Source organism: Nyctibius grandis, chromosome 1, assembly GCF_013368605.1.
Source record: "Nyctibius grandis isolate bNycGra1 chromosome 1, bNycGra1.pri, whole genome shotgun sequence".
In the NCBI taxonomy this organism is placed as follows: Eukaryota; Metazoa; Chordata; class Aves; order Nyctibiiformes; family Nyctibiidae; genus Nyctibius; species Nyctibius grandis.
The window spans coordinates 39,884,524-39,900,523 of NC_090658.1; the positions used below are offsets into that span (position 1 = coordinate 39,884,524).

General features: G+C 39.1%; 1 protein-coding gene across 2 annotated transcripts in view; it reads left to right on the forward strand.

The window, feature by feature from the left end:
* SMYD3 (SET and MYND domain containing 3) overlaps positions 1-16,000 on the forward strand; it is a 463,693-nt gene that overhangs the window by 228,182 nt on the left and 219,511 nt on the right. Inside the window, exon 1 of one of the 2 annotated variants that reach the window (XM_068403766.1) lies at positions 14,840-15,033. The exons of the other annotated variant lie outside the window; for it this stretch is intronic. Within the exon in view, the coding sequence (XP_068259867.1) occupies positions 14,956-15,033 (78 nt within the window). The 5' untranslated portion in view covers positions 14,840-14,955. Of the gene's footprint in view, positions 1-14,839; positions 15,034-16,000 lie in introns of those variants that run through there. 2 annotated transcript variants of the gene reach the window in all.

The following is a 16,000-nucleotide window of genomic DNA, read 5'->3' on the forward strand; positions in this document are numbered from 1 at the left end:
TCAGCTCAGTCATGGACCCATAAGCTACATGTTTTGGTTTATTTTTTTTAAAAGCCCACTTTATTTTACACCAGGCATGAAGAAGATGTAGAGGGTTAATATCTCTCTACTCCCCTTTCATCTCTGAAAAGTAGCATCATTCAGGATGAGATTCTGCACTTGGGAATCCTTCTTACAGAGTTGCTTATGGATTCTGGCTTTTCTAATTCATCCAAGGATTATACACACTTTGTCAGTTTTCACTGAGCTCTTTTTGCTCTTGGTGTAAACATACAATTCCCATTCAGGAGAAAAAAAAAAACAGCTTCAGATGTGTGTATCCAGGGCAAACCCTAATTTTATTATATGGCATAATTTAGCATTTTAAAGGTATAACCCATCCTTTTATCAGAGGGAACTGCTTTAGTTAAGCTAAACCAGAAAAGTGCATTGTCTTCCATTCTGTTTAAGAGGCACAAGATTTTGAAAGTGCTTTACATTGCGTGCAGAATAAGAGATAGGTAACAGCCTGCGCTAACAGATCTTGCTGAAAGAGGCATTTGTAGAAGCAAGTGAGGCCTGGATACCTCCAGCCGCACCTCAGCCTTAAATATGCCAGCAGTGCTGGCATGGAAGGGCCTTTCCTTGTTGCTCTTGTGAGGGAGAAGATGATGCTTTTTAACCATTCTACACTTAGCGCTTAGTGTGGAGATGAGGATTTGTTTATAAGCCTCCTCTAGCTCTCAGAGCATAGGGAGTTGTCTGGCAACATGTTGTAGCAATTTCTTTGCAGCTGCATCAGAAAATCTACATGCAAAAGTCTTATTCTTAGGGGTTATCCGGCAGATCGCTGACATTTCCTGCAGGGGGAAAGGAGGTTTCTATAAACCTTCATAGATTTCTTCATTTAACATTACTATTGGAGACGGCTCCACAGATAAAATCTTTTATGTGTATTTTTCACAACTCTGTACATGAGAGAGAAATCAAGATAGAAATTTATTATATGGAATATTTCAGTAACATTAGTTATACATATTTCATTGCTAAGCTTTGTGTACAGAATGTGACTAAAAGACTTACAGTTAAAGTAAAAGAATAAAACAAGTATTGTTTTGTATTAATGGTTACATCAAATAAATGATCTGATAGTTAAGGCTGAAGTGATGCTTGAATTTAAGTCCTAAATTCTGGCATATATAACCTCTTTTTAAAATCTGTATTTCACAGTTTCACTTGTATAGTCTCAACCTTGAATTTCATTTAAAGTAGCAGATGAAGAATAACTATTCATCCATCATTTCTTCTTCTAAATTTGGAAGAAGCTGTTTAGAAATTATTCATAGACTTCTGAAAATCTTGGCCACTTTAAAAACACAATTTCCAATAGAGTTTTCTCAGCATGTGAAAAATGAGTCAGAATTTGTACCTTTGATCCATCTGAATGCTTTGCTGTTTTTGGATAGGCAACATACGAATTGCAAAATAGATGGCAGAGCCAGCTTGCTGGTTCTGATACACGTATACCTCTTCCCAACTTTTCTCAGTCACAAATGAATAGTCTTACAAGCTCCCTGCCTGTAAATGTCAAGATGGCATTAGCATAGATTTCAAAATTTTGATCAGTCCAAATCTAAACTTGCACAAGACCTAATGGGTTTTCAACCTGAACCTCCAAATCCAGTCATTAAATTTATCAGCCCATTTTTATTTTACAAGGAAGTTAACCATGATATGTATGTTAATATCACAACCCCATGCAAAATCCTGAGGCCCAAATGCTCACTTACTGTACACTGAAGGATTTTACTACTGGCATTAGGTGAGGAACACTAACTTACCCCAGCTAAAGATATCACCCCATACATTCACTGTTGAAAGTATTTTCCTGAACCAGTCCTGTGTTCTGGTGGACATAATCTCTGGACGTATCTGTATGACTTTATGAATATTCTGTGGCTTAATTGGGTTATAGAAATGCCTGCTATGTGACTGTTGGATTAAATTCACTGTATACATAAATTGGTTAATCAATAGTAGAAGCGTTATGAAACGAGTTTTGCAGTAGTGTAGTGGACCAACCTTCTGCTTTAGGTGTGATTACACAAATCTGATCTGTGTAGGAGGGCAGCAAAGCTGTGCATCATGCCACCATAGGGTGATGTGGAGGAGAGGGTCTTTTAAGTCCCCAAGTCCCCTGGGCAGAAGGGGGAAATAGTTTTTTACGAAGTCGCAAAAGGGGATTTAGCTGCTTCTTTTCCTGAATTTCTACCCACTGATGTGCACACAGCTGTATTGTTCTTCTGTTTAGGCCCTGGGCTGTCAGATCGTGCAATGGCCTCCTGCTGCTGGGCAGAGTGATGGGAAGGACTGGGGCAGACAGTTCTGAATGTCTCATGTCTTTGGGTCCTGGATGCTCATTCCTGCTCTGTCAACAGCAGAAGCCATCTCTGTATCAGCTGCTGCCCAGGCGATCAGCCGGTCCTGCTGACGACTGCTGTGGTTGATGAATTCAGATGGGAACCACATATAGAGGCTTTGCTGGCTAGAAGTGTCTTGTTGATGACACTAGGTAACTCTGCTGGAAAGGGCTTGAGTTTTTACTTATAGTAAGTGCTGTGCTACATGTTTTTTACATGTTTCTGCTAGAAATTATAGTATGAATAAAAGGCTTGTAGCCAACTTTTCACAGTCTGACAGAAGCTAGGGAGTCACTAACTTTGTATACATCCTATAACCATCCTTCAGTCTCATGGGAGGCTACTACTGACAGAAAAACCCAAACGGTTTTAAAGCTCAGAGGAATAATGTAGTGCCTTTTGATATAGAAGTCATTGGCTTGGTTTGGTTTGGTGGAATTAATTTTTTATGAAGAAGGGTAATCCTGTATTTGATGTTCAAATCACACAGTCACCTGCTTGCATCCATTTATGCATGGTCCACATGAGGCTTCGTAGTTTGAACATGTTTTCTGATTGGATTGCGCATACCTGTGCACAGTCAAGCTGACATCCTGTTTCTTAGCTTCTGATTGGGAAGAAGCTCATTGCTCGTTGAAGGTGTTGCATTGATGACTGGGGAGCCTTTCTAGAGTAAAAGGTAGGAACAGCCAATTTCAAAAAAACTTGTGGATCTTGAACTTGACACAGAAAGATTGCTACAGGTGTGTGCAAGGTACTCTTTTGACTAATGGCAGTTCTGTTTCACTCATCAAACCAGAGCATGTGTTTACATGATTTTTATCCAAGACAAAGACCAATGTCCAAATATTTCAAATCTTTCTGGATCCATGTGATGTAGGCTGTCATGAGCCAAATATCCAGGTATGAATATCCCTGAATTGGGGGTCCTGTCTCCAAGTGGGTTTTTTTGGTCTTGGGTTCGTTTTTAAGCTTTGTGAATACATCTTTTCTGGTATATTTTTCTGAAATATCATGCTATATTTTAGAAGAAGGAAGGTAGTTATAACGAAGGAAGAGGAGGAGGATGGGATATAATGCAAATACTGAAATCAATGTATGTACATGGCTACATATGTCAGTAGGCATTCCTCAGGTGACCAATGCACCTTGAGTAACAAAGTAATCCTGAATAAAAAACTTTCTTCCTACAAAGATATTTTATGGTTGTATTCAAAACAAACCAGCTTAAAAATCCTAGTATTTTTACACAGGAAGATGCTTTCCTACACACTTGCACTTGAGCCTTTTCTTTCTCTTGACTCTGCTAGTGGAACCAACCGTCTGACTGGGGCGTGTGAAGTGTAGAGGGACAGAGCACAAAATCATTTTCCTTTTTGGTGGTGAGTGGTAAGTAGTCCAAAACAGTGACTGGAAGTGATTAAGAAATAAAAGTGTGAATCTTGGAAAATGATACACATTTATGATGATGCAAAATGGTACGACTATTGACTTACAAGCGATGATGTGAAAGTCTAACCTGTAGGTCCCTTGATAAATAATTTTGCAGAATTATGTATTGCATTATAGCACAATCCTGACCCAATGGATGCAACAGGAAAATTCCTAAAGAATTCTATGAAGCCTCATTTTTGTACACTGTTTTTTGAGAGGTATCTGAGAAACAGTCTAAGACACTGTAGCTGTTGCAAAATTAGAGAATTAGCCTTGCTTTTGTTTTCCTGGTTAAGTTTTCACAATTTAACTGACATTTTTAGTTTTCTAAATTGTCAAGAGTATTTTGGTAAGTCTTTTTGATAAGACACGAGAAGAGGCAAAAGTCTGGGTTCACTTTGCCAAATATCTGCTCATTTGTGGTTCTGGACTTGAATAGTATAAGGCAAATTCTTGGTATTTTCCCCTTTGTCGTCTTCTGTACAGCAAATGCAAAAGAGCTGAGATTAGGAAACTTATTATAAGAACTCCAACAATTATCATTAGGTTTTCAGTTCTTAATGCTCCCGTCTATTTCCTATGAAAATTAACATGTTCAACAATTTGCTCTCTATTGAAAGTCTATTATTTGATAGTTTAGACAGTGACTTTCTTCCTCTGCAATATGCAGTTTCTCTTCCTATACTAGAATCTTTAAAATACTCAGTTGGCAATTCCTATTATAGTTGCTTTTTTGGACCAGGCAAATTGCCGAATAAAAGGTTTGTAAATTATCTGCCTTATATTTGTGCTGTCCTCAAAGGACTGAAATTTGCTTTGGGGAAAAGCAAAGGACAAAGTAATAACATTTTCTTTTTTAAAGCACTGCCAGAAACTTAATTTCAGAGAGCTTTTTATTATTAAATTTCCCAGCCTTCCTTTCAAGCACTTTATTAGGAACACGGCTCATTTATTTGGGAGGAGGAGGAAAGCGTTGAAGAAGGGGAAGATGAAGGTGAAAAGCAAGCTCATTAATTCATATTGTGATCTAAGCGTAGTGTTCACATTTGCAACAATTTCAGTTGTCTAATGTGCAGTAATTGGGAAAGACTGATTTTAACACAGAAACATTAAACCAGTGGGGAAATTGTTTCTCTTGAAGTTTTTTTGGAGCTCATTTATATTGAAATTTTTAAGGCCTTTAGAATTTTTAAGTGGTTCTCCTAGAGCAGGTGAAAAGACCTTTGCTGCTTTATCAGAGGGAACAAGAGAAATCAAACCTTTGCTTGTTTTAATTACAAACTAGATGCAGCTTTGAGCACTGAGCTTAAGTCTGATGCTGTTAGAAAAGTGAAGAGAAGTCTAGGTAATAGTTATAGTGTCAGGAGGAACTAATCCTGCCTGTGGGTTGTGTTCTGGAAATATCTTTTAGTTCATTTACATTCAAGGCTTAGCAGATGGTGCCTAACATTTAAGAAGGGACCATTTGTCTCCAGCCTGCAAAATAAAGCTGTCTTGGTAAGGTGCAACAGAAGAGGTCAGTGGCTGCTATTAGTTACATAATAAATGCATAAATTTTCTTGGTGAAAGACAGAAATGCAGTGAGCCCACTTAAGGAAACTGTGGTGTGGGGACAATCCAAAGTCTAATTTTGTCAGTGACACCTGAGAGAGCTGACTGGAAATGGGAATTTGCATTCCCTAGGAGAGCTGGACATTTTGAAATTTTCTGTCATTCTAATTTGAGGCAGTCTGGCAAAATTAGCATTCTATGATATTCTGGTTTAGGAGCATAGAAACATTTCAGGTTTAGTATTGTCCAAAGAAATGAGAACACTCTTGTTTTTTCTATTTAAATGTTTACCAAACCTAAACTGATTAAATTAACATTTTCAACAGTAAACAGCTCTCTTGAGAAATGCCTTTGCTATTTGATTATCAGGGGACTGAGGACACGTCCCTCTGAGGGAAGGCCTTCATTTTCTGCCCATTTAATTTAACTATATTTCTTCTCTTTCTACTAACTGTCCGAGCTGGAGCTCCAGGCTGTTGGCTATCGTTTTCCAGTAGCTGTTTCTGTAGTGCATGGGTCTTGTCAAGGAAAACATGGAATAAATTTCCACTTTCCTTACCACCATTGATGAGATGTTTCTAGCTTCCTGAAATCACTTTCAGGTACAGGCAGAGCTCTGAGGAGCCATGTGTGTCTGTGGTGCTTTTAGAACTTGAGATCAGGAATGTTCTTCTCTTCTCTACTTTTTCTTTACTTGCTTTAACTTTTTCCTCAAAAAACTTGCTGCTGCCTTATTTATACAATTTGTCAAGCTTCCTTTTCTTGTCACCAATTTTCTCTTTTATAAGGTTGGGTGTTTTCAACAGCCTGATTTGTATTTTGCATGCTTTTTCTCTCTGACTGTGAGGCATAATCCTTCAGCAATTATTGTGGTGCAAGGCTAAGGAGAGGCTTGCTCTACAGCAAGCAGTTTTGTTTAATGGAAAGGGATGTGTCTGAACAGCATCTAGGTGGAGGGAGCAGTGCAAATGATGTATTTCTTCCAGGTGGCACATTGCATTATTTGTAGGCTGGGGAAGTATGACGGATTTGAAGGAATACACTATACTGTTCTAGAAATTACAAAAATAATAACAGTCAGCTGAGAGGAGGCAACTGGAGCAAGGCAGAATGGACACATCCTACTTTTCTGTGTTGCAGAGAGCTTGTGTGGGGCACAGCAGGAGACAAGCTGTCAGGCATACCTTCAGGTGTTTGAGAGATGCACCATTATGGTGTTAGTGTGAAAAGCAAAAACGGTATTGGCACTTTTGCAAAAAATGGAGGGGAAAAATTCTTCCCAGTGCTATTCAGAAATGCTAAAAAAAGTAAACAAATGTTGTGGATGTTTGCTGCAGAGAAACACAGAGATTGGTCCCAACATCAGTCTTCGAGGGTTTTCGTTATTAACCTGCCTGAGGTTTAATGGTTTCCCTCCTGCTGCAAGCCATATGCTCCTTTAAAAGGCTGTAGCTGAGAAGCAGAGGGGACACCTGCCCTGTCCCCTGTGACCCCCTTTCAGTGGATGCCTTTGGGGCACAGGGCAGGCTGCCCTTTCCCTGAGCACCACTCTTTCATCCAGCAGAGCTGAGGGTATGTATTTCTTCTGTTTATAGCTTTTACTGCTCTAGCTGGCGTTCCAACAAAACTGACTTCCTGAGATATTGGGGTACTCGCTTTAGGCAATAGATATTGGCACTTCCTCCTAAAACCTTGTGTTGATTTGAGGTCTGCTACAGTTATGAAAGATTTAAAAAATTAAAAGAAAAAGTAGGAAGCTGAGAAATAACCTCCCTTTCACCAGGCAGTGCAATGTAAGGCATTGTACCAAATCTGACTGAAGGTATTTTAACACAGAACCTACATAGACTTGCAGTGCCAAATGTGCTAGTTTAGTGGGTTGAATTTGTTAATTTATTGATGATCGCACACATTTTGTCTTTTGGAAGAAATAAATTGCTCAGGATAACAATATCCACTGATGATATCAATTTCTGACTTAGTTTCAATGGTCAGAAGTTATGTAGAGGACAATATGCTAAACACCACCTTTCATGGAAAATAATTGTTATGATTAAAGTATATTTTCTTTTGTTACAACACTCATGAACATGTCAAAGTTGAGAGACCATGCTGATGCCTGTGTTGATACTTACTACTGTGCATGTTCATGTTCACAGCCTTGTACAAACATTAATGAACCAATGTAAACAGTGGTTTTCATAATGTGGCTTAATATAATAAGTCATTGTGAACCTTGCTTCACCTCTGTATGCTCAAGGGATTGTAATTTGTACCCTTTTGCATGTGCAATGAAGCCTATACCCGTCACCTACCCTCTCCCGTTCATCCTTTTCCTGTGCAGTTCCCTCCAAAGGGGGGAGCAGCTTTGATTTCAGACAGGGCTCCAAAGAGCTCGGGCCGTAATTTGTCTGGCTTTCTTACAACTTTCTAGATGGTTCCAGTTTGCTCCAGGCTTCCTCTGTGCTGTATCATTGCAAATCCCTTTATTTTTTTTATTTGGAGGTGTCGATTTCGCCACATCTGGAACTACCACTGGCATTGCACTTGCAGGGATAAAAGCCCACCTGCATTTCAAAGGTGCATGTCTGCTACATTGTCCTATGTACCTTTCAGCAGGAAAACACTGCCTGTTTTATTCTTGGTTTACTTTTAAAATGCTAGTTATCCTTTTGCTTCAAGTTAGATGTATGTACATCTGTTTTGGCAGCATGATTTCAAATAGCTGTATTTTAGATATTAAGTGGTGTGCACTCTCAGCGCTTGCAAGAGCTGGGAGCAAGTGAAATTAGCAGACTAGAATGAAGTCGAGTAAAGTACTGAAGGGCTCGAGTCAGTTTAGGATTAGAGCAGAAAGCATAATATGGCAGCCAGCTCTCCCAGTTTTTAAAAGCGTACTTGGAGAGAGTGAGAGAAGATACCAGCAGATACTTTGCCTCCTACCAGCTGGTGCTAGTCGGGACTCCCACAGCACCTGTTACAAGCTGAAGTAATCCTTATTGGGGGTATCTCTGTATGATACCCACCTGCACTCAGGGCATTGCCTTTGTAGCCAAACTAGCTGCATCCTGTGAAACCAGAGGGTTTATTGACTCCATAGCAAGACCAGGCTCCTTTGCCTTCAGGGATGGTTAGCTTCTTGGCCTGAAAGGTTAAGGTGAAAGGTGTGGAGAGCTGTTAATTTTATTATGCTGTTGGTGGACTACAGACCTCCATGCTGGCTAAAATGTGATGTATTGAGCAGAAATAAAGTCTCTATCCTCCAGTTTGTTGAGGGGAGACATGCACCTGACAGCTGATAGAGTTAAGCATTTGCAGCTTAAAGGTGTAGATCCTCAGCACTTCTGAAGAGCAAACGGGAGTTGAATTATTTACATTATTCATTGCAGATGTCTGGCTTTTAGTCTCATCATTCATCATTGCTCAGCGAGCACCTGTGTTCATACATTGCATCATAAATACTGCAACATGAATATGTAATTTTATATTCCCTGAATACGACTCTGATTCACAGCCACAGAATGACGCGCACAGAAGCCATGCCCTATTACTTGTTAGATATATATTGGAGAATGATGGTTGAACCCAATTATTCCTGTATACAAAAGATTTCTTTACTTAATAGTCCCTGTGGCAGCAAGGGATTGTGCTCTCTTAGACTGGACTTAGGCATGCCAGAATGTCTGAGAAGAGCCTCACTGTAATGCTACTTAAGTTAAATGATCAGAGGAACAAAAGCAGGTCTGTAATTTGTTTTATCTTCTAACTTTAAAAGCATAAAATTTAAGGAGTCTCATTCATGCTGATAGCTACAGTGATGCACTCAAGAGCTGAATATGGAGCAGGACTAGAATTCCACAGGTCAGAGGTGCAAAATCTGTAGAAAATCCTGAATTCTTTTTGTCTTGCTTGGGAAGAAAGGTGAAAGACTCCAGATCTACAGGGATGAATAACCATCTCCAAAACAGACATTAAGAAGTTGACAAAAAGACTACAGCAAATGGAAAACATAGCTTTATTGTCACAGTCAGGGAATACAAGGATTAAATGAAATTGCCAAACTAATTTATATCTTGCAAAAGAAATGTAAAGAGTACCTTATGGATAACATAACAACAGTGAATGAATAACTAAAGAAGACACTGAGCTAATATGACGAGCAGTGGGTTAGGATTAGTTTTGGCTAATAATCAAGATAATGAAGACTAATGTTTAACTCTAGGTAAGGACTATGATGCCGAACATGGGAATAAAGATAGGACACCTCTTGGAGTGGGAATGACCACAGTAACATCAGAGGTTGAAGCATGTAGCAAAATTGAATTCATTCTAATAGAAAAGTGGATGATATCCATCCCTTCATTCTGAACAAATTAGCACATGATTATTTGTAGCAAATATGTTCTATAAAATACTGATTTTTTTGTATGTTCTTAATTTGTTAGCAGTGACTTCAGCAAAAGGTAGAATAATGCTGATGTGTTGGTGGCAAAATTGGAAGTAATTGTGGTAAAGAAAAGATAAGTCCTTATATCTAATTGGAATTTCCCACTTTCCAACATGTCTCCATTGCCTCTTGTCCTACTGCTGTGCACCGCTGAGAAGACTCTGGCTCCAGCTTCTCTGTATCCTCCAGTCAGGTAGCTCAGGAAAGGAAACCAGATCAGCTTGAGTTGCAGTGGTTGGAGACAGATAACAAGAACTGTTTATGGAGTGGGAGTCACCAGCTTTAGTGATATCCACCAGTGTGGAAATGACTGACCAATAGGTACTGGTGTATACTGCTCTGCCATACCATGAACAACCAACACCAACCGCTAGTGAGATGCTGCCACAAAAAGGCAAATGCGCTCTTGAAATTTATCGTCTCAGGAATTTACAGGGATGGTTTTTAAATGTAGCTCAAGTCCTTGTAGAGATATATGAAATCAAAATGGAGCAGGTACAAAGAAGGACTATGAAAAGGGTTGGTTGTGGGGAATAGGGAGGAGTAAGAGAGTTTGGTTTGTTCAGACAGGTCGAATGAAGACTTTGAAAGGCATCTTACTGCTCTCTGTGAGTGCATTAGCACTAATAGGTATAAATGGGAAAGGACAGATGAAGACTGTTAATTAGAAAAAGGTTTCAAACATGAAAGCAGTGAGGCTTTAGAGCAGTCTTTGGAAAGACTGTAAAAATACATGAAATGGAAACAAACCCAAAGTGGCTTTGACATGGGGGTCTGCAGGGGTAGCCTTTCTCTGAACATGCCATTTGTTTTTTCAGGGTAGACATTGCGTGCAGTAGGAATTTGCCTGGCATTTCAGTACACGTGGTAGCGCAGGCAAGCTTACATTTTCATTGCTACTGTCATGCCCCGGTATTTCCTGAGCACATGGACAGGAGAAGCAGTATGTGCACAGTTGGCGTGGCAAATTCCCAGTGCTCCCTGGTGCCTGCACGTGTGCTCTGACCTTGGCCTGTGTACGTGTGGTGAGACGACGCATCATGGAAAGGTCTGGTTTACTCTGTGTGTGTGTGTGAACGCTCAGCGCAGTGAGCCTACATTAGGTGAGGCGCTTTGCCAATGTGTGAGCAGACTGGGCATGAGCTTTGCATGTGCATTTCTGCTGAGGAAATCCAAGATAAAAATACAGCAGCCCATAGGAAGAAACATTTGTGAAAGAGAATGTATAACATGTACTCAGTGTGTACCCTGAGTCCCTGTGCTTTCAAACCCAGGTCTGTCTTATCCTTGAGCAGTCACAGTATTTTTCCATGACTAAACAAAAATAACCATTTTCTTAGATTGTTGACTGATTTTTTTCCAATTATATGTTTAATCTGGCAGCATTATATGCCGTTACAGCAATTTAAACCAAATCATGAAACTGAAAGTTGAGTTAGTTCTTGTTAATCCTGGTAAGAGTTTTGTTTTGGACAGCCTGGTTCTAAAGCAAACTAAATTAAAGTGAATTCCAGCTGAGAGCTGGTTCTAGTATTTGTGTTTCTGAAGCCATGATTTGAAGTTCTCAGTTGTTACAGCATTTCTGTATTTCATAATGAACTTTAAAACTGTTAGGTATTTTGTGTCCATAAATGGGGTAGAGCAATGTGAGGACGTTGATGAAACAGAAAGATATTTTAGTGTAAAATAACAGGTCAATGTTAAGTGTATCTGGAGTAACAAAGAGAGGGCTTAGAAAGAATACAGAAATACCAATAAACAAGCAGATGAGAGGCAATGAGTGACATGGGAGTTCAAAATAAGGAAAAGCATCGAAATATTAAAGGATATTTAAGAGATTTTTTTTTGGAACAGAAGAGTATTAAGAAGGTTATCAGTAGAATAGTTTCTTTTGCAGAATTTAAAAATCAAAAGCAGACAGCAGAAAATAAGAATTCTGATGAGAGATGGAATGAACAATAGTTTGAAAAAGCATATGCTGCTAAAAAAGAAACAGAAACAGCCTGCTCAGAAAGGGGATGTCTGACAGATAATCAACTGATGTTTGCATCAGGGTCAGTCACCAGCAATGACTGCAGTCTCTCTAAGTTTTTAGATTAAAAAAATCTTTGAACTAGATTGATTCATAGGAGTATTTACACTGAATTAATGGAACTGCACACTGGGTTGTGTGAGCCCTCTTTGTTTTGGTTTAGATCATTTTTTGCCTAGCAAAGCTCAGCATTATTGTATTTTGTGTCATTGGGAGTTTTTTATTAATGTGCAAAGCTAAAAATAATGGCATATCTGCTGCATTTCAAATGTCACCTTTTAGCACAAGCACAGACTTTCAACCCACCGACCACTGAGCTTCTGAAATTATTTGTTGGTATGAATGACTTTATCCAAAGCATAGATTGGATAAATCCATACGAATTTGCCAGCTTCCGGAACAAAACTTCCATCAATTTCTTGTAATATAATTGTGCATATGATCACAGCTATTATTGTAACTGCTTCTAAGTAGTTTTTGTGTTGGTAACATGAACAAGTGTTTGATGTTTGGAGAAAGGAATGTTTTCGAAAATGAAATCTGGAGCTGTTGCAATTGCCATACTGGGAAAAGCTGAAAGCAAGGAGATCTGCCGTGCTGCAGCTTTCATGTACCTGCTTTCACCTCGACACTGATGACTTTCAACATAAAGGAGGGGAACTTGTTTATAGGGAAGAGATGCAGATTGTCTAAAGCTAATCAGCTGAGTTTGTATCATCAGAAATAATTGTTGTAATACGCATGAGAACTTACCCAGATTAAGTCAGACCTATAACAGAAATCATGGTATTACTTAAAGATCTATTGGCAGGAGGAATTTCCCTGCCCCGGGTCCCTTCTGAATTTGAGGCCAAAATCTACAGTCCTTGGTCCACCAAAACTTAGTTCATGATCTGTTTAAGAATTATAGAATTTTGCCCCATAACTTAAAGAGATGTAAGGAGTTTTAGAAAATAACTGAAATGCATTGTTATGGTAAATGTTCAGGTGGAATGAGAATACACAGAGATCTACAATTAATTTGCAAACAATTTTTGATTTTTAATACTATTGATCACAAAAGTCATTAAGTTTGATATAAACCTTTTTACCTATTACCAGTATCTGGATAACAGGTGTCGTTTGCAGTTTATGGATGGAGAGAACAATGTTTTTGTAATAAATAAATTTCTGACTCATGCTGAAACACTAACTCAGTTGATTGATATTTATTTTTTGGGGGGCCACTTCAATCCTGAATTTTTAATTATTATTTTTGGAAAATTACATTTAAGAGAGAGTACCAGAACTGGATTAAATGATTTTAAGTGCAATGAAATATGCTGGAAAAAAAAAAGCTTTCTTTGAGCACCAAAAACTTGATCCAAATGCCATTTAAAAATCAATGAAAGTTTGATTTCAATATACTTTTGGTTAGGCCACAGTGTGTAACATGTTTGAAGTTAGGTGCATCTTAAATACCTTTGAAAGCTGGAACACTATGTTCAGGAAGTGAATAAAAGCAAACTTTTTAGGCAGTAACTCTTACTATGGTGTATGAAACTTAGGTGTGGCCAAGTAGATCAGTTATAGTGTATGTGGGGGATGTTTGTGAATCAGAAATAGAATATCCTATCAGAGAAATCACATACACGCATTACATAAATATATAGCAAAACAGAATTTAATCTTAAAGTATTTATGTTTGTTGTCCAAAGGAGTACATCTTTCTGGGCATAGGAGGGAGAAACCAGCTGATAGGATCTCTTCTGGGCTCAAAGGAGGGTGTCAGTTTTAATAAGAGATTTTTGGTAAAGCCCAAATATTGCAGATTTGTATTAGGATTACAGTAGAAGGCAGTGGGAATTTTGAGGGAAAACTACAGGGATGCTTCTTCGCCTTTATAGGGAAAGCTTTTCTGCAGATATATGTTACTGTGCAAACAGAAGCGTCTCTTTTCCTTTTTACCTCAGTGAATGTTGACATTTTTAATGTGATTAACATGTATATATAAAAACCTGGAAGTTCGAGACCTTCCTTTGTGAGTGTAGAAATCTGTAGCGCTGTAAGTTTGCCGTGCTTGCTCAAAACATAGGGAAACACTCTCATTTCTTGCAGGTTCAAATGAATTACAGCTTGTTGACTGAAAGCACATCCTTGCATCTTGTAGCCTCATTCAGCTATGTCAGATGTTTATATGACAAGCTAGCCATCCAGTGAATCAATGGCTTCAAAGACCAAACCAAGAGAACACCTACAGTCTCTGTGTTGTTTTCTCCTCTTTCTAAACCCAATAAAAATATAACTTTTGCTGATTTCCTGAGGTTGGCAAAGGCTTTTCAACAACTCTCTATAAATCATTGAGAGTATTATATTTCTGCTTCCTGGAGGGAAATGTGTGTGGTAGGATTCAAGCCAGTCATATAAGTGATTCTCAGGGGCATGGCATCAAATTGCACTGTTGGTGCCTTTTTATTGTCATTGCATGAAAGCAACAGTTTCATAAATGAAATTTTTGTATGAATAAACTCTTGAGGACAAATTCTGGCCATGGTTCTGTAGCCAGCTTGAAGCAGAACTTGTCCAGTGTACACAGGGGAAGAACAGGACATGAGATGCTATGAAAAGGCAGGTCCAGGAAGGTTGTGAAGCCAAGTCTACTTGGTTGCTTGTGTTGAGTAGGAGCAGATGTAGAACTGCCAGTGAGCTTTCTTTTGGAGAAGACGTGTAAGATTTGTAGAGTCTCGGTTCTTCCTTAAAGCGGTGTGCCTTGGGGCAGGATTATTTACAAACAGCATGTAAGTAATGGCCCTGTGCAAACACCAGAGCTGGATCTCCTGGGAAATCACAGTTGTTTCCAGAGTTCACTTCAGTTGGAGAGGCTAAGGCAGAAGAAGTGTGCTCCCAGCTTTTCCTAGCAGCTTTTCCTTCCCTCCAACGGGTTTGCAAGTTCAATGAAGAATTCCAGTTTTTCCAGTTCTCCAAAGACTCGGCAGTGCTCATCAGTCCGTGTGACAAGAGCTGCAGACCTGTGCGTCTGTGCCACTTGGAGCCTTCACCATCACTTACTGGCACATTTCTCAGTCTTCCTGGGCTTCCCCAGGAGTGCACTCATGCAGGAGCGGGCACCAGCGTCACGTGTACCCCTGGAGCCAGGGCAGTGCGAGACCTCGGGAAGCTGTTTGCCCAAGGTTGGTGTTGGGAGCAGAGTTTGCCCCAGAGCAGCAAGGCTGAGATCCTCAGGGCACGTTTCTGTTTCTCATGGTAAAATGTGTTTCTGAATACTAATTACCATTTACAAGTATTTTAATGTCTGCCGAGGGACTTAGTTCAAGAGAAGCAAAAAAAAATGATGGTGGTAGTTTCAGAAGAGTACAAAGGCCATATTTTTAGCATGTAATAGTTTCAAAAGAGTACAAAGGCCTCATTTTTTTAGCAAAGCATTTGGCTTGCTTTACATTAAACATGCCCTTAAGTTCCATATTTATTTTTAATATATTACTTCTAGAGCTTCTCTTCTTCCACAGTGATTTTGCCTTGCTGAAAAACATCTGCTTAGCTTTCCTTGTCCCAAACAGAGCTGTCGGTCTTAAAGATAAAATTGGCATCATCCTTTCCCCAGCCCTGGCTGTCCTTGGCTTCCTTCGAGTTCTTGTCAGTGCGATCAAAGTATAGTGCACTTGTACCCATATATTTAAAAATCTATACTGGTTTAGTTTCTTTTGGATAGTACCCAGTCTATCACAGTGGTCAAAATTGTTTCTGGCATCCATGGAGATAATTATAGTGTGTCATAATGTTGTGAATAGTGTATTGCATTAATCTCCCTACGTCACCAGGGGAATTCTGGATATGAAAAATAACTGATGAGCTTAGAGTCAGAAAACTAAAGATTGCCATGCTTTTCTATTTTTTAGCATGATTGATTAACAAACTTGGCTTAAAATAAAAATATACCTGTGAGCCTTTTCTGGATTTATTTAGACTGCACATGAGATCTGTTTCAAATTTTGAGCTGAGATGAAATGCATTTAACAAGAATTCTGGCATAATCAATGGCAAAGCTATCAGGGGGAATGTCTTCCCATTTTTAAGGCTGCACTGCTGCTTCTGTCATTATCACAGTGATTTTTATTTGTTTATTTTTCTACTCAAAAT